The sequence below is a fragment of the Phocoena sinus genome, chromosome 19 (genome assembly GCF_008692025.1).
Source record: "Phocoena sinus isolate mPhoSin1 chromosome 19, mPhoSin1.pri, whole genome shotgun sequence".
Lineage (NCBI taxonomy): Eukaryota > Metazoa > Chordata > Mammalia > Artiodactyla > Phocoenidae > Phocoena > Phocoena sinus.
This window is the reverse complement of record NC_045781.1, coordinates 58,434,515-58,457,080: the sequence shown is the minus strand read 5'-3', so window position 1 is coordinate 58,457,080 and position 22,566 is coordinate 58,434,515. Positions and strand designations below refer to the sequence as shown.

At 57.9% G+C, this 22,566-nt stretch overlaps 1 protein-coding gene and 1 long non-coding RNA gene across 3 annotated transcripts; one reads left to right on the top strand and one right to left on the bottom strand.

The window, feature by feature from the left end:
• The first annotated feature begins 156 nt into the window (after positions 1 to 156).
• Positions 157 to 8,421, top strand: LOC116743509 (zinc finger protein SNAI3-like). The gene is made up of 3 exons (XM_032612027.1): positions 157 to 281; positions 3,130 to 3,729; positions 5,565 to 8,421. The coding sequence occupies exons 1-3, from the start codon at positions 206 to 208 to the stop codon at positions 5,741 to 5,743; spliced, it is 855 nt and encodes a 284-aa protein (XP_032467918.1). The 5' UTR covers positions 157 to 205; the 3' UTR covers positions 5,744 to 8,421.
• Positions 8,422 to 13,170: 4,749 nt separating this feature from the next.
• On the bottom strand, positions 13,171 to 22,412 carry LOC116743515. 2 transcript variants are annotated; one of them, XR_004346798.1, is made up of 5 exons: positions 22,275 to 22,412; positions 21,333 to 21,538; positions 20,929 to 21,117; positions 13,633 to 13,674; positions 13,171 to 13,411 (listed from the first exon to the last, which is right to left on the bottom strand). It is a non-coding gene; the product is annotated as an uncharacterized LOC116743515 (long non-coding RNA). The 2 variants fall into 2 exon arrangements; XR_004346797.1 differs by lacking the exons at positions 13,171 to 13,411; positions 13,633 to 13,674 and having other exon boundaries at positions 18,764 to 21,117.
• Between the last annotated feature and the right edge of the window lie 154 nt (positions 22,413 to 22,566).

Below are 22,566 nucleotides of genomic sequence, written 5' to 3'. Positions count from 1 at the left end.
CCACGCGCTCCCTCCCCTACGGCCCGCGCACCTGTCCTGGGCGTGGCCCGATGCCCCGCCCCGCGGCCCCGCCTCGCCCCGGCCGCGGGGCGCGCTGGTTGGCCGAGGCGGCGCGCTGTGTTAATGACCTGACCCTCCCGGCACCTGTGCGCCGCGCTGCCCGCGGGCGCCGGCGTAGGCACAGTGCGACCCGCGCGAGGGCACCATGCCGCGCTCCTTCCTGGTGAAGACGCACTCCGGCCACAGGGTCCCCAACTACGGGCAGCTGGAGAGGCAGAGAGGTAGGGGCTGCGGGCTCCCCTGCCCTGCCCAGGGCTCGACTCTCGCGGGGCAGGAGGGGCGAGAACCCCGGGAAAGGGAACACCTGTCCCAGGTGGGAGGAGGGGCCCGAGACCACGAGGCTGGAGGTAGAAACGTGGCCCGCGGGCGTCTTGTCCGCTTCAGGGATCCCAGCCTCGCGTCGGGCAGATCGGGTGGGGATTTTCTCTCCACTTAGAGAAGTTTCCAGGCCCCCAGTCACTCTGGGGCTCTCCCGCTATGGCCAGGCATGCCCATCCCAGCAAAGAGGACCCCAGGGCCATCTTCCTCCTGCAGGACGTTTGAGAGAGCCCCACGAATATTGCAGAGAGAGACGAAGTGAGCCCAGGCTGTTCTCCAAGAGCGCCCCAGAACATCCTGGGTTGGGTGGTGAGCAGAGAGGCCAGACAGAGTCACCCAGGGGCCCTGTGGTGCCGGGGCCCAGCTCGCACAGCGTTCCGCTGTGCCCCCTCCAATGCCTCCTCACCCCTCCTGGGGTTTTCTTCCCTCCCGCCTCCTTCACCCCAGAGAAGGTTGCCCAGGGCAGGCTGGGCTAAGGGGCTGCAGTTCTTACCCAGGTGGGGAAACAGGTGCCCAGGAACCAGGACTGTGCACTCATTCCCACTCCCTGTCAGGGTCAGGGACACGCAGAGGTCCTGCAGCAAAGGCCTCTCTCGAGTGGTCAGAGGCGCCCCCAGCTCCACAGCTTCTTGGTGGGGGACGCCCTCTGGGGGATGGCTCAGTGACTTAGAGGGGGATGGGGAGAGACGCTACGGACTGGGAGCAGGGAGGGAGTCCAGGCTGGTGGGTCCCCGGGGCTGGGCTGCCACCAGGGGGCACCTTCTAGGAACGGGATCATCAACTCCACATTTTGAAATCCAGTTAGTGAGTCACCACCAGCAATTTTATAAAATAAAAAAGAACAGAAGCCATCAGAGTGCAGTGCTCGTGGTAAAGGAAACTTGTTTCAGATATACATGTATGATAGAACATGTAATTCACACGGGGCATGGCTTTGAACGTTCAAAAACTATTGTTTAGACTCCAGTCACACAGCGAACCCCTTTGAGCGTGCAAATCCTGGCAGCCGAGCAAGGTCCGGTGACTGTCAGGGAACAGCCTCAGGGCCATCAGTGCTCTGCTCCCCTCTCCTTGTAGCACCAGCTTCCTGAGGGCCAAATGGCCACGGTGATCCTCTTTCTGCCAGGCAGTTACCCCAAGATAGACCCGAGATGCTGGATTTGGGGTCCCCCACTCGTCACTTTTAAATAAGTGCCTTTTTAGGCCTCCCCAGGGAACCCCTGAAGCCAGAAAGGAACTTAAGTCTCTTCTCCCAGGAATCTGAGCTACAGAATGAATTAAAAAAATCTAGCTAACCCAGGGGATATGGGGAAGCACTTAAAGTTATCAGCAGAAGCACATGGCCAGTAGCACTGCCTCTCCCCTGCCCTCCCACTCGAGTCAGCACTGGCCCCCTAGACAGGGTTAGGCTCTGAGGTGATGCCTGGGGTCAGGGTAGTGGCTGAGCCTCAAAGCCTCAAGGTGACTTTTTTCCCATACAAGGGCCCCTACTGGAGCTTCTGTGTGGAGTGGGGGGTCCTAGACTCTCCGGGCACCCCAGTGCTGTCTCCAGAAATTCCTTGGACTTCATCTCTTAGCTGGTCCAGCCTCCATTTCTGGGAGGACAGAAACCTGGCAAGCTGATTTTATAATTGGGAAGACTGGAGTGGAAAACGGTGAGGTCAGGAGAGAGTGGAGTGTGGGAGCTTCCCCATTCCTCTGCATCCTCATCAACACTTGTAATTGGCCTGTTTTTAATTCTAGCCATGCTAGTGGGTATGATGTGCTACCTCACTATGGCTTTAAGCTGCATCTCCCTGATGGCTCATGACGTGGAGCATCTTTCCCTGTGCTTATGGGCTGCGTGTACATCTTCTTTGGAGAAACGTCTGTTCAGAGTCTTGGCCCATTTAAAAAGTGGACTGTTTGTCTTTTTATTGTTGAGTCGCAAGGGTTCTTTATATATTCGGACACCAATTCCTTATCAGATCCCTAATTTGCAAACATTTCCCCCATTCTGTGGGTTGTCTTTCTCAACCCAAAGCCTTGGTGTGGACATAGAAATGGGGCCAGAGATTTATCTCAACACATAGGAAATAAGAAATGGGTTGAGGGCTGGAGATTTGGTCTTTGGGGAAATGCAGAACTTCACTCTTACTCGCTAACGTGTTTACCTTGGGGGCTTCTGCTGTCTGGGTCAAGCATGAGGCGTGGTGGCCCACACATACGGGAGCAACAGCCTGACGGCGGGCCGAGCCAGGAGGCAGTGGACACCACCAAAAACAGTCCCTCCTGAGCTGGGAGCGTCTGCAGGAGGCTGTGCGCACGCACGCCATGGTGGGCGAGGGGTGATCGGGAGGTGACCGGAGGCTGATGAGTTACTTTGCAGGCGGCGGCTTGCTGCCAAGAGTTGTGAGTTAAAGCTGCGTGGAAGCCCGCAGGATGCAGCTCCGAGCTGGCCCTGCGGCGGGTGGGGCTCAGAGAGAGGGCAGCTAGGGACCCTTCCTTGGCCCCTGAGGGCTCCTCTGGGATCCTGTGAGATGCTTCTCTTCCCTTGTTTGTAAAGAGGAACTGAGATTCCTGCTCGGACGCTGTGGTCTCCGGCTGCAGCCACCACTTCCGCAGCCCACGCCTGTCTTGTCAGACCTTCTTTTCCTCCCCGCGGGGCTATGGATGGCCTAGTGGTGGGATGCGGCCAGGAATGCGCGTTGGCGAACTCGCAGCGCTGGGACTCAGGCTTCACCGTGCATTGTCTCCCCTCCCCGCTTCTAGAAACCAATGGCGCCTGTTCTGCCTGCGGGGGGCTGGTGGTGCCCCTCGTCCTCCCAGACAAGGCGGCCCCGTCCACGCCTGGCGACCCTCCCCGGCCCTGGGACTTCACCTCCGTCGTCGCCCACGTCTCCCTGCCCCTCCCCACCTTCCTGTGTAACGAGGAAGCTCGGGGGGCCTCGGGGCCAGACCCCCTGGAAGTCAGCCTGGCGGACCCTCGGGCCGGCCGGGCCCCCGGCGCACCTCTCAGAGACAGCCTGCAGCACCTCGGCCTGCCCCCGCTGCTGGCTCTGCCCACGCGCTGGCCCCCGGTCCTGGGCGCAGATGGGGCCCAGGCTCCGGGCCACCTGCCAGGGGCCGAGCGGGCCCCCCACACCCCAGGGGGCTTCCGCACGCCGGCCGCACTGGCCAGGCACCAGCAGCTGCAGTGCCACCTGCAGGCTCAACGCCGCTTCGCCTGCAAGTCCTGCGACAAGGAGTACGGCAGCCTGGGCGCCCTCAAGATGCACATCCGCACACACACGCTGCCCTGCCTCTGCGCCGTGTGCGGCAAGGCCTTCTCCAGGCCCTGGCTACTGCAGGGCCACATCCGGACCCACACAGGTAGGCGCCAGGGCCCGTGAGGGATCTGGCTGGGGGGCGGGGGGGGTCTGGGCCTCAAAGGAGCGGAGGGGTTGGGTTCATAAACGAGAGGACGGATGGGCACACACGGCTTCTTTTTCCTGGTGTCCCGAGGCTGTGGCACAAAGAGCCACACCCCGGGGGGTTCAAAACATCAGAAATGCTCACAGTCTAGAGCCAGAAGTCTGGAATCAAGGTGCCACGGGGCCGGGCTCCCTCCAGATCTGGAGAGGGGGATCCTTCCCACCTCTGCCAGCTCCTGGAGCCCCAGGTGTTCCTTGCGGCCATGTCATTTCCGGTCTCTGCCTCTGTCCTCACACGGCCTCTCCCCTGTGTCTGTGTCCAGATGTCCCTCTAGTTATGAGGACACCAGTCACACTGGGTTCGGGGCCCGCATGCTCCGGTCCAACTTAAATTGAACTTGATCACATCAGCAAGTACTCTCTTTCCAAATCAGGTCATACTCACAGGTACCCAGGTTTAGGCCACGGATGTTTCTTTTGCGGGGGCGGGGGGGGGGGGGGACACGATTCAACTCATAACACCTGGCAAAGCGCGGGATGCACAGGGCTTCCACAGGGCCTGACTTCTCAAACAGTCCGTGGCCTTCCTCAATTCTGGAGCAGCAGGGGAGGAGGGTAGCCAGAAAGGCCTGGCTTGGGGGTGAGGACCCCAGGGCTCACACAGCCTGTCTGACGGGCTGCGGTTTACCCAGGAGCAATCCCGTCCCTGGGTGAGAGGGTGGTCACAGAGCACAGGCAATGCAGGAGAGAGGAGCAGCTGCGGACAGGAGACAGGGACAGGAGGGGGGATGCGGGGCAGGGAGCTCGTGGTCTTTCATTCTGTAGATGACAAACTACGGCCCAGAAAGAGTGCAAGAGCCGGCTCTGCCCAAGGGCAGCCAGGGGCTGAGCTGGACCCCACCCCAGGCCTTCCTCTTAAGTCCAGGACTTTGTCAAGCACGCAGTGAAAGGGAGACAGGAACAGGCCGGGCACTTACAACAAACACTCTCTGGAACTGGACCCTCCCTCACCCTCAGTCACGGCTCTGTGACTCACACGAAAGAAGGGTTTTGCAGGAGCCTTTTCCAGGCTGGAAATCCACCTGGTTTTCCCCGACCGCTCGCTGAGGATGTCCCCTGAGCACCCCATCACAGCGCAGGGCCAGGCGGCCAGGACGCGATGCTCTGGGCCCCATGGGACTACAGGCTGCTGCCTCCCAGGGCCCCTAGGGCTGCAGGACTCTCCACACAGGCAGAGCTGAACAGATGACTCTCACTGACCCTTTCTTTTACACTTGGGGGGTCAGCCTGGAGGGCACAGCCCCAACAGAAGGACTTAGTCCAAATCCCTGGTCGCCCTGATTGGAGGTGGCCTGGAGGACATGGGAATCCTCACTGGTCCTGAGCGCCTGCCCTTGTATAGCCACCTTCAAGGTTCCCACCATGGCTTTCGGGGGGCGGGTACAGCTGCCAGGAGGCCTGCAGCGCCTCTCCCATCCAGGGCTGGTGACAGAGCGCCCCAGGGGAGCTCCAGCAGAAGCAAAGAGCCACCTAGCCAAGATCTGTGTTTTAGCTGCTGCGGTCTCACCCAGGGTATCAAGCACACGACCCCCTCAGCGGAGGGCAGGTGCTAAGGCCGCTGTCACTGACCCCGAGGGAGCGGGCGATGCAGATGAAGGCTTCAGCCTCACTGTGAGGGCTGAGGAGCCTCGGGGTGGGGGACGGCCTATGCGCTTGCAAGCCGGGGATCACCCTCCGCAGGGCTGTCCTGGCCGCTGCAGCTGGTCGCTCACCTGTCGCCCTCCCCTCCCCCAGGTGAGAAGCCCTACACCTGCCCTCACTGCAGCAGGGCCTTCGCCGACCGCTCCAACCTGCGGGCCCACCTGCAGACGCACTCGGACACCAAGAAATACCAGTGCAAGCGCTGCGCCAAGACCTTCTCCCGCGTGGCGCTCCTGGCGCGGCACGAGGAGTCCAGCTGCTGCGCCCCCTGAGAGGCGGAGGGGCCGCGGAGCTGGGCGTCCTGGGAGGGCGTCGCCCTTCCCTGCCCACGTGAGGGACTTCTCTCCGGGGATGACTCTCTTCCGGTTGAGAGCCTCGTCCATGCCGTTTCCAGTGAGCTCTGGTTCCGGTTCTGTTGCTCCCAGTGACAGCCGGTCGGGAGGCGGTCGTCAGCACGCAAGATCCCCACGTGAGGCTGACGGCGGGGCTGCCCTGGATGCCCTCCACTCCGGACCGGCAGTTTGACTTGGGCCGAGCACATCCGTGTGGGCCCCTGCGTGGGCAGAGCTACCTGGAGGCTCCCCTCCACCTGCCTTTGACGGCATCTGGGCCAAGCTGTTTCATGTCACACGTGCACAGGCGCATACATACGACACGCACACACCCTCCCCTCCTCACTGGCCCGTCCTGAGGATGGAGCAGCGAGGGGGAGGCCCCGCGGTGGGTGGATCTGGGGCGATAAAGAGCCCGCACTCCTGCTGCAACGTCCTCTGAGGCTCTGAGGCTCACCCCGTCCCCTGGGTCCGCAGAGGAGGCCGAGCTCGGACAACCTCTGCTGAGGCAGAGCTCCTGGATAACGGGACCCTGTGGCCAGAGCGGGGGGAGCTGAGGGGGCAGGGCCTCGAGCTGTGCGGTCCTTACCGGGTGGGAGCAGCAGGTGAGCAGGGCGCCTTCCCTTTCTGGAAGGAAGGGAGTGGACGTGGGGACAGTACAGCGAGGACCAGCGGCGGGGTGAGGGTGCGAGAGGGGGACCGAGGCCGTGTGTCTGTGGCAGGCGTTCATGCCCCCCCGGAGTCTGATTTAGAGGGGAGTCCCCCCTGCGCCTGCAGCATCTCTACTGAACACCACAGATGTGTCGTCACTGCAGCCACCTCCTCAAGTCACTAAGCCCCTCACCCAGCGCCGCGGCCTCCTTCCTGCCGCCCTCTCCTGAGGCTGCAGGACCTCCAGCCCAGCGAGCAGCCGATCTCTGACCCCGCCCAAGACACACGCCTTCCCGAACCGACTCAGATGCCGAGACCCCGCTTCCTTCTCATAGGTGGCCTCCCCTCACCCCCAGGCCCCGGGCGGTCACGCGCTGGGCCGGCCCTGCTTCTTGGCAGTGTGTCTGAGTCGTCTGCACCAGACCCCGGAGGGTGGCATGGAGGAAGGAGGAAGGAGGCCTGAGTCTAACGGAGACTGGCCGAATCCTTGATGCAGGAGGGGACACCTGCTCCTCCCTGCAGGAGGGCTGGCCCCAGCCAAGGGACAGGGCTCGGCACCTTGGTCCTGCTTCCGGGATGGCGCCACACGGCAAGCAGCAGAGGCCCCGTCTCGGCCCTGAGCCACCAGACCTGCTGACCTCCTCCCCGTGTGACAGGATGCTGGGGGCGCTCACCAGGCCCACACAGCTACCAGCTCTGCAGCCCCAACCCTGGGTCCCTACCCGCAGATCCCTCCTAATGCCCAAGTCGGGGGCTGAAGGTCCCTGGGTGGCTGGTTTGATAACGGCAATCAGAGGGGGCCTGGGGACATCCCAGAGGAAACCTGACCTTGACACTGGGCTTCCCTGGATCAAGGGCGACCCTGATGAAACTGACCACCCAGGAGAGCCGCTGCTCTAGCCTAAAGCAGACTGATCTATCTGCCCATAGAACAGAGAACCTCTCCAAGGAAGCCACGCTTGCACTCCCAGTCCCACTGCCACCACCCCCCCCCCCACAGGGATCAGCCTCCCCCGAGGGACACACGGCGGGACCAGGAGGCTTAGCTGACGTGTCAGTTTGCTGGGGCGGCCGTAACAAACCCACAGAGCGGGGGCCTCAGACCAGAGACAGACTCCTCCACAGCCCCAGAGGCCAGAAGTCCGAGACCGAGGTGCCGGCCGGGCTGGTCCCTGCCGGGGCTGAGGGAGAATCTGCCCCAGGCCTCTCCCAGCTGCTGCATTGGCTGGCCTTTCTGATGTTCTGTGGCTCGCGGAAGCGTCACCCCCTTCTCTGCTTCCATCTTCACGTGTGCGTGTCTGTGTCTGTGTCCAAATTTCCCCTTTTTATAAGGGCACCAGTCGTACTGGGTGAGGACCCACCCTGATGATCTCATCTTGACAGCGTCCGCAAAGACCCTGTTTCCAAATAAGGCCGCATTTTGAGGTACTCGGAGGTTAGGACTTCAGTATATGAACGGGGGGCACCGTTCACCCTGTAACAGCTGACGAGGGCACACAGTTTGCCTAGAGAAACCTGGCGGGTCCCTGTGCTTGGACTTATGGAGAGGAGAGTGGAATGCTGTCCCCCCAGGCCACAAAGGATCAAGGGGGCAGTGAGCCCACGACCGACTTACTAGAAACGCGTCCTCCAAACGCACTGTGACCCCCCCGGATGGCCCCTCTCGAGTGTGCAGGTGCCTGACCCCTCCTCTCCGCTACCCTGGTCAGGGGCCCACAGCGGGTGGGAACAGGCCTCTGCCCTCCAGGGACATCCCTCCACTGTCTCCCGAATGCCTGGGCCTCTGCTGAGCACGGTGGGCAGCCCGGGGCTGGGGAGCCTCTCATCCCTGGCAAAGGCTAAGCTCCAACCGCACTCGTGTTTGTGCCCATCTCACTGGATGGCTTTTTATTTTAACGGCATCCAGATGCCTGAAGGAAGCTATATTGTAAATTGTGTTCTATTTCTGAGCACCAATATCTAAATGAAGCGAGGCACCTGTTGGGGATGGAGGAAGGGAATTTCACAGGCCTAAATAAAGTCCATGTTTGCCCTTCTGTGCCGGCCCATGGAAAATGCTCTTATATTTATATCCGGGCTGGCGGAGGGCAGGGGTGGCAGAGGGTGGGTTGGCAGGCGGGATGAAGAGAGGCCCGGGCACCTGCCAGGGAGTCGACGTGGAGCGAGTGGGGGAGATGTTCCCCTCCGAGGAGGGCGGCTGCAGTCAGCATGCCTCGTCCCCGCCATGGGGCCATGTCCCCACCGGCCACTCAGGCCTCACAGTTTCCCACTCTCCGTTTCTCATTCCTCGTGATTTTGCCTGATCGGCAGCATTGACCCGGGATGCTCACTAAAGATTTGGGTTTTTGGAGCCCTCTCCCAACACCCACAGATGGGAATCAGGAAGGGGTACAACCATCCCTCACACCGTCCCGGATGAGGGCACAGCCACCTCCTTCCTCGCAGGACTGCTACCTGGGTCCCCCCCAACTACAGGCTTTCTCTACCCAAACTTTACGCATTACATTTCCCCTTTTCTCCCTAAAGAAGGCCTCCTGGCCGCACAGCTTCAGGCACGTTGTTGGTGCCTCTCTCCAGGGAAGGAGCCAGGCTGGGGGACAGGAGCCCCAGGACCAGAGGAGCCGGAGGCGGGTGTTTCAGAGGCGGCCCAGCTCAGTCTCGGCAAAAGCAGGAGCCTGAGAAATCGCCAGGATTCTGGACGAGAATCTCAGAACGAGCTGAGGGCGGGGCGGCGTCAGCACCACACGAAAGTCGCTCCCAGGAGGCACGTGACGGGCGGCGGACAGAAAACCGCGCGCGCTGCCTTCTGACTGGGACGCGAGCGCCTGGCCCCGTGGCTCAGGTCCCGGAACAGGTGTGAGAGGGACACCCAGCCTCTCGGGGGCCCAGCTCCCCACCCCGCTCCCCGTGGAGAGACCTCTCTCCTGAAGCCCCAGGCACGCTAAGGTTATGGCTTCCCTTCCAGAAGCCCAGAGGCTTCTATAAATACCGTGTTGGGGGTTCTCTGGGAGTTCTAAAATAGTCCGCTGGTTACTATCTATACTCAGCGAGCCCACGCCTGGCCTCCGCTCGGTGGCTAAGTATAGCTCCCTGGCAAAGTTCAGTGGAACAAGTTTCCAGCCGCCATCGCCTTGCGGATGGCGGAGGACTCCAGGGAGAGCACCCCGGCTGCCAAGCCTCAGAGGCGCGGGGAGAGGCTGGAGCTGATGTGGGGCGAGGCGGCACCCGCTCCCCAAGCCGGGGTCTGTGGGAGTCTGCTGCAAACACAGAGCCTCCACCAGATCCAGCAGTGAGGCGTTCTGGCTCCAGCCTTTACAGTGGCTTGATTCCACTGTGAAGCCTTGGTTTCTGCTTCTGAGCAAAGGGAAGTGGGCTACCTCTGTTCCAGAATTCAGGAGGGGCCCGGGAGACACAGCAGCAAAAGAAGACACGTAGCACACCAAACGTAAAATACGATCGCTACCTCTAGGGAGACCCTCGGCCTTTAACCCCCCCTAGACTCTACGTCCATTTCTTGACCACCAAGTTCTGGCTCCAGGAAACCTCTCCTCCCAGCTGCACCCCCCAGCCCAAGCCGAGCTGCCCAAGAGATGGTCTGGCAGCTGCCCAGGGTGTCCTCAGGTGCCAGCAGGGCGCTGGGGAGAGCTGATGGACAGGAGAGCAGAAGGTGTGAGGGCGGGGTTCCCACCAGGGTCCATCCTGCTGGGTGAGCACGGGCCATCCTTGGGTGTCACGTGGAATAGAGACCGTCCTCCCAGGCGCCAGTCAGCGCTCCCCACCACCCAGGGTTTCACAGCCAGCTCTGCCCAGGCCTCCCCCTCCCCACACCTCTGCCCCTCAGGGCTGCTTTTGTCCCCTATAAGGATCACCTGTAACTGGTCCTCAGGCAGAGGCGGAATCACCTCAGTCTCAGTCTCGCTCCCAGCTCAAACACCTGCCCCCTTTCCTTCCCCCGGGAACAGGCCTGGGGCCCAGGACACAGTGACACCTGTACTTCTATAGGGAAGGCAGGTCATGGAGTCACAGGGGGCTCTCTGTGAATGCTGCAGCGTGACCTCTGACACGCAGCTGCTCTGAACCGGCCAGAAAGAGGCTGAGACTGAGGACAGTCGGGGTGACCCTGCTGGGCATCGGGGAGGCATGGCCCGCCGTCTCATCGGCTCCGCTCACCCCAGGGGTCGTCTCCCTCCTCCTCCAGCAGAGTAGTTCTCACAGGTGGCCTGCAGACCCCTGTCCAGGGGGCCACGCTAAGGGAGACTCGTTACATTCCTCACAACATCGACGGTGCAAAAGCAGGGGGCTGCACCACTGGCAGCTTCGCACAGACCGAGGCACCAAAGTTCACCACCACACACTCACGCAGAGCAGTGCAGCTTCAGGACGTCCTCCAACCTGAGTCCTGGTCCCTGTGACGCTCTGAGTGGAGATGAGGGGAGTGTGCGCGGCCCTCCACTGCCACTGGAGGGGGACCTGCCGTGTGAGGTGTGCAGGGTCACCTCGACCACAGTCCTCGCAGACGGCTTCTCAGAAAAGGACCAGTGAGCCTGCCACTTCAGGGAGGACGGACATGGTAGCACTTGCGCTTTCAGGAGAAAATGGCAATTTTGGGAACACCTGTCTTCCGTAAAGGCTTGGCAACTTCCCAATCTTAAAGACTTTCCTGATGAGGAAGTGAGTTTTTCATACTGTAAAATGAAACATGTCAGGGACTTCCCTGGTGGCGCAGTGGTTAAGAATCCGCCTGCCAGTGCAGGAGACACGGGTTCGAGCCCTGGTCCGGGAAGATCCCACGTGCCGCGGAGCAACTAAGTCGGTGCGCCACCACTACTGAGCCCGGGTGCCACAACTACTGAAGCCCACGTGCCTAGGACCCATGCTCTGCAAAAAGAGAAGCCACTGCAATGAGAAGCCTGGGCACCACAACAAAGAGTAGCCCCCACTCGCCACAACCAGAGAAAGCCCACGCGCAGCAACGAAGACCCAACGCAGCCAAAAATGAATAAATAAATTTATATATATATAAAAAAGAAACGTCAACATTTGGAAGCTCTGTGTAGTTAGTGAAGCAATATTTTCCAAATGACCGATGTGGATGTCACAAACCCCCGCCTGGACCAAAGACGCAAAGCACCAGACAGACCAAGGAAGCCAGTGGAGCAGACTGCGGGAAGCTCACTGCCGGCGCCGGGATCACAGCAGAACTGGCAGAGTTCAGGTGCTTTCAAACAAGAGCCACATCGTCCGAAAGTGGTTCCAGCGCGTCCCCGCCACACGGCTAGGTTTCCTTCCCACACGTCAGCCAAAGCGTCAGAAGGAGGAGGCTGAGGGGACAGCCTGGCCACAGATGTCCACGGGGCCGCACGTGGACACCCGCAAAGATGCGAAACACCACCACTGTCCACACCACAACTCTGCCTCAGAAAATGTCTATTGTTCACAAAACGTTAACACGTGATGGGTTTATCACTGATAATTTTAAATGAACTTAGTAAACGAATTCAGCAAATTTAACTTCCAAAGTGGGTAAAAACAGATGGAAGCCTCCACACAAACTAGCTCTCTGGGGCCTTTAATCGTCTGGGCGGGCGTGGGAACCCCCGACCCTACCCGGGACCCTCGAGTGTGAACGTGAGCCCTCAGGGCAGGAGTGGCAGGTGGGCCGCCCGGGGAGGAGCTGGGAGGTGGGTCCGCCGCTCCGGGGAGCCATCCACCGGTCACTGGGGGTAGCTCTGCCCTGACGTGTTTCTTGCTTTATCCACTGACTCCGGAACTGACTCTCCGAGGCCACGTGGTTTCCTCACACGTGCATCACGAGAGACAGGCCCTGTCCTCACCTTCCCCACCCCACAGTCAGCCAGCTGCACCTCTCAGGCCTTCTCAGGCCAGCCTCTTCACCTCGACCTTCATGGCCACCTCCCAGGCCGACAGTGGAAGGATCCTCCCGGCCCCCGCTGCCATCTCCCATTCAGCCTGCATCCTGCACCCCAGGGGCGGCTCCACGACCTCCTCAGCTCACGCCGTTCCGGCCTCAGACAGGCTGCCTGCCCCGCAGTCTCAAGTTCAAGCCTGTCGCCCTTCGCATCGCACACGAGGCCACTTTATCCCACGAACCCCCCACGTGGCGGCAGCCTCTGCATCCCACGTGCCTAACCTCCATCTGGTCCGGGACAGGCCCTGGACAAACACCGAGGGAATGGGGGAATAAAGAGGGACCAGGGCGAGCCTTGGTCTAAACCAGACTTTCTTGCCCCTTCGATCCAGCTCTGGGGCTTGTCTCACAATTGCGGCTTTTTCCCGCCCTTGGATAGGGGTCTGCTGTGCTTAGCACAAAGGTAATAACCGTTGTCAGCCCCAGGAGGCCCAGCAAGCAGCCTCCTGGGCTTATCCAGGCTGCACGGATCAAGCCCCAGATCTAGTTACAGGGGCAGCTGGGCTGCAGGACCACATGTGCGGGTGTCTGGAAGCAGGTAAGCTGGGGGCACATGTCCCCTGATGAGGGAAATACTTTCCACAGTGGTTGGCTCGAACAGGGAGGCCAAGGAGTGTGGGCTGGATGCCAGCTGCCCACCCCAGCTGGCGAGGCTTCCCAGCCTCGTGCATACAGTAGACGACGCCGTGTTTGGAGCCCTCGTTTCAGAAAACTGGAAGCTACAGAGGCTGTGTTATTTACTCCTGATTTAATGAAGTTTCTTCTGAAGGGCGACTGCACTCACCTGAGAGCTTTTTGGGGACCGACAATAATCAACAGTTACTGCGGACGGACATGGCGTGGCACCGACACGACCCCTCTCACGGCTTTATCCCTGTGAGGGAGGACGTGGCACTGAGGGCCCAAGCAGCTTGTCCAGAGTCTCCCGGCGGGTCCACGGCAGGGCTGGGATTTCTGGCTCCGGAGTCTGTAGTCTTGGCTCCTAAACCACATTGCTGCTCAGTAAGCAATCCTGAGCTTTCCTTTCACTTGGAAACCACAAATAAGGCGCCAGATCAGGAGAGCAGATACGTTTTTGACGCAGGGCCAGGGCGTGGGGTGAGACGGTCAGAGGGCGGCCGGACGCGCAGGAAGGGGAGCTCTGGAATCCACATGGGAAGCGGGTCCCCTCCCACGCCTGGTGGGGGGAGGAGGAGGGCAGGCAGAGGGAGATGGGCTGGAAGCAAGGAGAACGGCAAGAGACACTCACCATCTCAGAGCTGACCGGGCTTTGGGGAACAGGAGAGAGAAGCTGAGGAGAAAGAGGAAAGGGAGGTTGGAGCGCCTGGTCCACAGGAGGGCTGACATGGGCTTCTGCGAGCTGGGCTTGGGGGCTAAAGGCAGGTAGGCAGCCCGCAGCCCCTGGTGAACAGCCCTCCGCACTCTGCCTCCGGGAGCCCAGCGCCCTGGGTCTCAGTGAGACCTTAAGCGTCTCTGTTGGAACCGTAAACGTCTCACGGGAAGCTCAGCAACAAGACGCTGGCAGACGCGGCCGGAAGGCACCTCTCAAGATTCACCAAACACCTGCAAGAGCGGGGATAACCCCGGGGCCGCTGAAGAGCCCACAGAGGGTCCCTGTTAACGGCTACAGTTACACATGCAGAGCAGCCTGCTCTGTGCCTTTGTTCCTAAGATCTGGGGAACTGGTGTGTTATAACCCATGACAGGGTACCACAAGCCCACGGCTTAACACACACCTTTCCTGTCGCAGCGTCCTGGAGACCGGATGTCCCAGATCCAGGGGTCGGCAGGGTGGTTCCTCCCGAGGCCGGCTTCTCCCCAGTTCCTCACGTGGTCATCCGCCTATGTGTCTGGGTCCTATTTTCTTTTCTTTCTTTTTTTTTTTTTTGGTACGCGGGCCTCTCACTGTTGTGGCCTCTCCCGTTGTGGAGCACAGGCTCCGGACGCACAGGCTCAGCGGCCATGGCTCACGGGCCCAGCCACTCCGTGGCATGTGGGATCTTCCCAGACCGGGGTACGAACCCGTGTCCCCTGCATTGGCAGGCGGACTCTCAACCACTGCGCCACCAGGGAAGCCCTGGGTCCTATTTTCTTATCTCCCCAGTCATCAGGGTTACCTACTGGCTTCATTTTAGTTTAATCCCCTCTGTAAAGATCCCATGTCCAAACACGGGGCCTCCAGGGTGATGCTGGCTCCCTGCCAGCTGTGTCACCACCCAACAGGCTCCAAGAGAAAGGATTCTGTAGGGAATGGGAGCACACAGAGGCTGGGACTGTGAGAGGCCCACTGGCCAATGGCAGAGCAGAGATCCAAACTTGGGTCAGACATGGCAGCTGGGAGTGGGATCCAGGGTAGAGTGAGCTACTCCTGGGAAAACGTCAGTCATTTCAATACGGGGGGAGCAGGGGCCATGCAGACGGACGAGGTTAGGGCTCAGGCCATGGTGCTGGCAGAAACAGGGCCTCTGAGTCTCTTCACGATGGCATCAGGCCCTGCAGGAGGCCCTGCACTCAGGCAACGCTCCTGAAACTCAGGCTTCTTGAACATGTGCATACGTGCGCTAGGCCTATAATCGAGGCCCGAGACGCAAACGTCAGACGCGAGGAACTTAGCTGGAGGTCCAGTGGTTAAGAATCTGCCTTCCAACGCAGGGGACGTGGGTTCGATCCCTGGTCAGGGAACTAAGATCCCACATGCCGCGGAGTAACTAAACCGGCGCGCTCTAGAGCTCACGCGCCACAACTAGAGAGCCTAGAGATTCCGCACGCCACAACTACTGAGGCTGCGTGCTCTGGAGCCTGCACACCAAAACTAGAGAGAAGCCTGCATGTTGCAAAGATGGGCCCATGTACTGCAATGAAAGATCCCGTGTGCTGCAACAAAGATTCCGCGTGCTGCCACTAAGACCGGACGCAGCCAAATACATTAATTAATTAATTTAAAATCCATACATTAAAAGAAAAAAGAGACGCAAGCAGGAGGAGGGGAGGGGGCTCACCACCCACACCCCGCCCTCCTCCAGATGCAGCCTCATTCCCCACTTGTGGAACTTCTTCCCGCGCTGCCCTCTCGGTTCCAAGACTGAAGGCGAGTACTTTTAGATGAGCAGCTGGGCAAAGACAGCGCCTCTGACACCACGAGTGTGTTATCCTCAGACGACAGCGAGAGCCCTCTCCCACCCTCTCTGAGCCCTTCAGTTCAAAATCATCCACCTGGGCCTCACAGAAAATCCTGCACAATCAAACCTGTTTCACTGAGAGGTAGCTGGCATACGGTCACTTGCACGTACGCTGGCATCCACGTGCGATGAGCACCTGTGACACCATCGCCCCCATCGACGGAAGGGACATATCCACCCCCAGGAAGCTTTCTCCTGCCCCTTCCTCATCCACCCACCCCACCTCCTCAGGAGCCACTGGTCTGCTTTCTGTCACTACAGATTCGATGGCACTTTCTGGAATTTTCATGGGTGGAATTTGCCACGATTGCCCTCCCTCTGTCTCCAGCCCTGGGCCCTCGACACACCCTGTGCTTTCTTCCCATCTCACTCCTCCGGGCCTCAGACTCTGTTCGCTGCCACTCCCCTGCTGGCCCTGGAGACCTTCCATTCCAGACTGTCACTGTCTGTGACAGTTTATCTCCTTAGCCTACGTCACAGAAGAGGACAGTGTCACAGACCACCGCGGTGACCTTTTAGAGGTCTCCCTGGCCACAGACAGTCCTCACTGAAATGCATCCATGTCACCGACTGGCTTTGCTCTCAAGACAGTTACAATCACATCGTTCTCCAGGCTGTCGCCACGCCCGTGGGACCACAGCATATATTTGCATCTCCCGGCAACCCACCGCTGTCACCTGTGGCCTCCGATGCCACTCTCTCTGCTGTGCTTTTGTTCAGTCTTTTTTTTTTTTAATATTTATTTATTTGATTGCGCCAAGCCTTAGCTGCGGCACGCGGGATCTTTAGTTGCGGCACGTGGGATCTTTAGTTGCGGCACGTGGCATCTTTAGTTGCGGCACGTGGGATCTAGCTCCCTGACTAGGGATTGAACCTGGGCCCCCTGCGTTGGGAGTGCGGAGTCTTAACCGCTGGACCACCAGGGAAGTCCCCTTTGTTCAATTTTTAGAAGCCGTCTCACCTCCACAAGGAGGTTGCCAACCTCCCCCCTCACCCGATACGGCACCTGCTGGAGGAGGACCCCCATGAAAGTTTATGAATGATCAGAGGAGCAGGCACGATTTAGCCAAGTTTAGAAGGACTCTGAAGGCTTCAGAACTTCCATTCTGTGATTATTAGAAAGTTACACTCTTCCCTCAAGAGAGAGACAACGGAAGGTGATTTTGACAGCCTGAAAGTATGAAGGCCGGGGTGACCTCCCACGAGTCTCCGCGTGGAGCGTGAACTGAGCTCTGTTTCTCTATTTCTGCTACCAACCCCACTACTCTGTCATCCTCACCCTCCCAGGATGCCAGCAGGTCCTCTGCAGCTGGGTCATCTTGACACTCAATTCATCCTATAAGGAAGAGTCAGGGGTCCTTAGAGACATAACTACGAGAAGAGCTAGGCTCAGACACAGGAAGTGCTGTGCAGGGACAAGACCTCACAGAAAGCAGGGCCACCCACCTCCTTGCATCTGCGAGTGGACCAGGATGGGAGATGCACCAGTTACTTGGGGAAACTGGTGGGAGTTCTCCAAGTAAGTGGTAGAGGCTAGGGCTTCATTTTTTGATGCTTTAAATGACCACGTGACCTGTATTCTCTTATGTGCATCAAACGCTCCTTAATAAACAGGAAAACTTTTACCCAGAAACAATGGCTCTGGGGGGAAAAAGTTATCAAGAAGAAAACGGGCGGGCGGGCGTCCCCTGCAGTGATGACCGGGACATGGTCCAGCCGACAGCCCTCAGCCCTGGGCCACTCCACCGAGATCCGTTTTCTCTGGATGGGGATGGCTGGTGAGCCTGGGCAGTTCCTGGATACTTACAAGGCAACACAAAGCGGAGCACAGAATGTGATTTGCGACCGTTTTGCTTGAGAGCAGGGTCAGTGAACCATGGCCAGGGGCCAAACCGAGTCCTCCCGACCTGTTTTGGACAGCCCAAGAGCTGGGGATGCTTATACCAAAGAAAAGCAAAAGACACAGCAGGGACTTCCCTGGTGGTCCAGTGGCTAAGACTCCGTGCTCCCAATGCAGGGGGCCCGGGTTCGATCCCTGGTCAGGGAACTAGATCCCGCATGCGTGCCGCAACTAAGAGTCCGCATGGCGCAACTAAGGAGCCCACGTGCTGCAACTAAGGAGCCCACGTGCCGCAACTAAGACCCGGTGCAGCCAAATCAATAAATAAATATTAAAAAAAAAAAAAGACATAGCAGCATTATTCACAATGGTCAAGAGGTGGAAGCAGCCCAGCGTCCACTGATGGATGAATAAAGTGTGGTCCATCTGTACAACCGAACATTGCACAGCAATAAAAAGGAAGGAAACCGTGACGCTCGCCACACAGGTGAACCCTGAGGACACGATGCACAGTGAAATAAACTAGACACAAAAAGCCACGTCCTATGTGATTCCACTGACATGGGGACCTAAAGGAGTCAAAGTCAGAGTGACAGAAAGTAGATGGTGGCTGTGAGGGCCGGGGAGTCAGTGTTTAATGGGGACAGAGTCTCAGTTTAAGACGGTGAGAAAGTTCTGGAGGCGGATGGTGGTGATGGCTGCACCACAGTGCGAACGCTCTGAAAACTGAACACTCAGACACGGTTAAAAGGGAAATTGTGTGTTATGTGTATTTTACCGCTGTAAAAAAATACCAAAATCAAAAGAAGACTTTGTGGCCTGAAAATTCTCTGAGATTCACACCTCCGTGTCCGTGTCACTTGCTCGTTTTCTAGGGCTGCTCTGGATCTGCCACAGCAAAGGCAGGTCGTGGCGGCCGAGCTGGAGGATGCAGGAAGCCAATGGTGTTTGCCACCCGGTCCTCTGCAGAAAAGCCTCGAACCAGTGCCGGGACCCACGGAGCAGGGCTCGCTGTGCGGGCGCAGGGTCAGAGTCCTGGGCCTTTAGAGGTCGCCGAGTTCAAGCCCTTCAAGATTAGAAGCCCCATCGGACTCCAGAAGGTGACGGAGAGGACAATGAGAAACGAGGCGGGCAGTGAAATCCGCGGCACTGGCCCTTCTCGCTCTGAATGGGTGCCGTCGCCAGCAAACACGAGGGTCTGGCTGCCCCCGGGCTGCTGGCTTGGCCTGGAGGAGAGAGGCGCTTCCTCCTATGTTCTCCCGCTCAGTGGCTCCCACCGCCTCCACCGCTAGAACGTCCCCCCCACCAGCACCACTCCGCGGCCCCCCCCCCCCCCGGCTCCGCCCCCCCCACTCCTCTTCCGTTCGCTTGCCCTGGACCACACCGTCTGCATCACCCACGTGTACTACCTCACGGTGGAGTCTACCTGCACCTCATCACCTCTGCAATGTCACCTTTTCTGTAAGTAGCGAATCCTCCCCCACCAAGGTAATCTCCCCCGAAAGAGGAGACTCCCTCCCTTTCCATCTCCTACTGCCTCACTCCCTGGTGTTTCACACGTCCCCGGTTCCAGAATAACCTTGCTGCTGAGGATCTCTAGAGTGGACTGAATTGAAACGAAAGGGCAATAAAGAAAAATCTACGTACAAACACATATCATCTTTTCAAGTCACCTCCCATCCACTAAGTCCCTTCAGGGAGCACTGCCCTGCTGTAGGAAACATGCTCTCTGCGGCTAGGAAAGTTACCCCCACGCCGGGTTGGCCTGACTGCAGGGGCCCTGTGCACCGTGTTATCTGTCTTTGCTACTCACGGTGTGGCCCTCACCCAGCAGCTTCTGCCGTCGACACCTGGGGCGCTGGCTACACAGGCAGACTCCCAGACCTCCTGACTCAGAACCTGCGTTGCAGGACACTCCCTGGGTGACTGGTACGCATGCCAACGTCTGGGAAACGCCGTCCCACATGCTCTCTCATCAACACTGAGAAATCACCACAAATAAGAGGAAACCTGGGAATGCACATGAAACCGCAATGAGACACCAGTTCACACTTCACAGCCCTTGGGATGGCTACCACAGAAAAAGAGCAAAAGAAAAGAACAAGGGTCAGCGGGGACACAGAGAAACGGGAAGCTCGTGACTGTTGGCGGGGATGTAAAATGGTGCAGGCGCGGGGAAAACCGTCTGGAGGTTCCTCAAAACATTAAACACAGAACTACCATATGAGCCAGCAATTCTACCACTGGGCAATTCTACCCAAAAGAACTGAAAGCAGAAGAACTGAAGGGATGTTTGACACCCACGTTCACAGCAGCATTCCTCACAACAGCCAAGAGGCAGGAGCACCGCAAAAATCCACTGATGGATAAATGGATAAGCAATGGTCCATCCACACAACGGAATATTATTGCTCAGCCTTAAAAAGGAAGGAAATCCTGGCACCTGCTACCGCGTGGATGAACCCTGAGGACATTATGCTCAGTGACATAAGCCAGACACACAGGGACAAATCCTATAGGATTCCACTTACATGAGGCCCCTGGAGTGGACAAATTCAGACACAGAGAGTAGAAGGGTGGCTGCCAGGGGCTGGAGGAGGGGTGGGCAGTCAGTATTCAGTGGGGACAGAGTGTCAGTTCGGGAAGATCAGAGAGCTCTGGAGATGATGGTGGTGATGGCCGCACAGCAACGTGAGTGCCCCTATTGCCACTGAACTGTACACCTGAAAACTGTTAAGATGGTAAATTTTACGTTACGTGTATTTCACCACATTAAGAGAAAATGCTTTGAAACATGACAGGAAATCTGAGGACTATGGGAGATGCTCCAGGCTTCGCTGTTGCCCCTCAACCTTGACAGTTCAAGCTGACTCCGTTTTCCCTGCACCTAGCACCATGCCTGTGAAACACGTTTTAATGGAGCAAATCACAACGTGTGGACATGTGTCTCCGTCTGGTTTATCACCCTCACCATGACCCTACAGGCATTAACCACACCTCTCTGACAAAAAAAAAAAAAAAAAAAAAAAAAAAAGAAATAAAAAGAAAATAGAGGCCCTATGATGAGTTTATCTTATACACGCATGTAGACTGACCATTCAGGAGACCTGGGGCTCACTGTGTCAGCCTGGGGGTCTACGTCCAGCCCTCCTTCAGGGGGCTTGTTTGTTCAAGGTTCCCCACTACATAAGGGGCCCTTTGCCCACATGCACACAGTCAGGCATTTATGCCTACGTGTTCAACCGTGAACATGGTTTACACCATAACTCTGAGAACATTTAACTGTATGGGGGAGGAAGGACTGTGGTGGGGCTGGAAGAGAATTCCTCATTCCTCCTTAGTGGTAATCCACAGACACCATCGAAAACGGAAATAAAGGAAAGAGAGAAAGAAAGAGGAAAAAGAAACAGATTATTTAGAAACACAGAGAAATATAAGAGATTTAAAAGTGGCTGCCTTTGGTGAGCTGGAACCTGGGCGGGGGGTATAGAAGGGGATCTGGTAATTCACTCTGTAAATCACGTACATGTAGTACTGGCTAAGTGTGTTAAAGATGCTATACCAAACACCACCACAGGCTGGCAGCTTAAACAACTACCACTGAGCTCTCACAGTTCTGGAGGCTGGAAGTCCAAGGTCAAGGTGCTGGCAGATTCAGTGTCTGGTGAGAGCCCCTTCCAGGTTCACGGGTGGTGTCTTCCTGCTGTGTCCTCACCTGGAAGAAGGGGTGAGGGGTCTCTTTTATGAGGGCTCCATCCCCATGACCTCATCACCCCCAGAGGCCCCCCCTCTTAACGCCATCACACTGGGGGGTTAGGTTTCAACATACGAATCTGGGGTGACACATTCACTCTATGGTAAATACTTAAATTATAAACCATAAAACTGAAGTTACCCAGGTGATGTAGGGTGGAGCACCTAGCACAATACCTGGCGCAAAACAGATGTGTCACAAACGTCTGTGCTGTCCCTCACATCACTACCACGGCAGAGCATAAATCACTGAGGTTCACGGGTGACCTTTCTTCTGTGGCTCAGAGAACACACCGCGACCGCTGTCCAGAGCAATCCACCAGCAACTCTTCAAAAAAGTTTCAGCGGCTTTGCATGAAACCGAAAAGTGATTCCAAGAAAACCTTAAAATAACAACCATCAGAAACACAGCTGTAAACATCAGTGAGATGCTGGGGAAGGGTCGGGCTCCCTTACTTTTGTGGCTGGGCTTCAGTGATCAATGGAGCTTCCAGAGGGAACTTGCCAAGAGCTATCAACATTACTTTAGGCATATCCTGCTGGGCCCAGCAATGCCAATTCCAGGGATTTCTCCCACAGAAGACCTCACACTTGCACAAAAAAGCAGCTTGTGTCCAAAAATTGCTAACAACCCGACTGTCAACCAACAGGGGACACGGTGGACAAGTTATGGCAAGCCTAGATCATCGGGGATGATCTCCAAGAAACACCGAAGGGGAAGAAAGCTATTTGCTGATACTTTCAGGAACAGAACTGGGGGGCGGCAGCCCCCAGAGTGGGAGAATTTATATCACATACTCCTATCTTCACTGACACCTGAATCATTTTGAAGCTAAAAATACATTTTTACAAAGGGAAGGGGGAAATTGGGAGTTACTGTGTAAGGAATAGAGTTCCAGTTTAAGAAAATGAAAACGGTCCGGAGATGGAGAGTGGGGATGGTTGCCCAGCGATATAAAGATACTTAATGCCACAGAACTGCACGCTTAAAAGTGGTTAAAATGGTACATTTTACAGCAATAAAAGAGTCAATATAAATGTGGCAACCCATTTCAACCAGGAAAAAAGAATCCTTGCTTATATGGAGCTTAAAAAAATAGGAGCGGGGTTTGAAAGCACCTATCTCCGAAGGAGCTCCTCCCTTAGCAGCCCGCCACCCAGGAACTGGTCGCCCAGGGGGTGCGGAGTCTATGGGAACCCCGGGCGGCGGGGCCCGCGTCCCGCCAAGCTGAGTTCAGCTTTCACCTCGAGCCTTCCACCTCAGGGACCCGCGCGCTTCCGGTAAGGCCGCCGCCACGCGCCTGCGCACACCCCGCGCCTGCGCAGAGCCGGCGCCTGCGCGGACACCGCGTTGGGACAGATCCCCGCGCCTGCGCAGAGCCGGAGCGCGTCCGCTGGCCAGCGGGGGCGG

Excerpts from the sequence above, each read along its gene's own strand:
- LOC116743509 (XM_032612027.1), top strand. The coding sequence starts at position 206 with ATGCCGCGCTCCTTCCTGGTGAAGACGCACTCCGGCCACAGGGTCCCC. Across the intron at positions 282-3,129 it reads GCAGCTGGAGAGGCAGAGAG|AAACCAATGGCGCCTGTTCT; the intron begins GTAGGGGCTGCG and ends CCCCGCTTCTAG. Across the intron at positions 3,730-5,564 it reads CCACATCCGGACCCACACAG|GTGAGAAGCCCTACACCTGC; the intron begins GTAGGCGCCAGG and ends CCCCTCCCCCAG.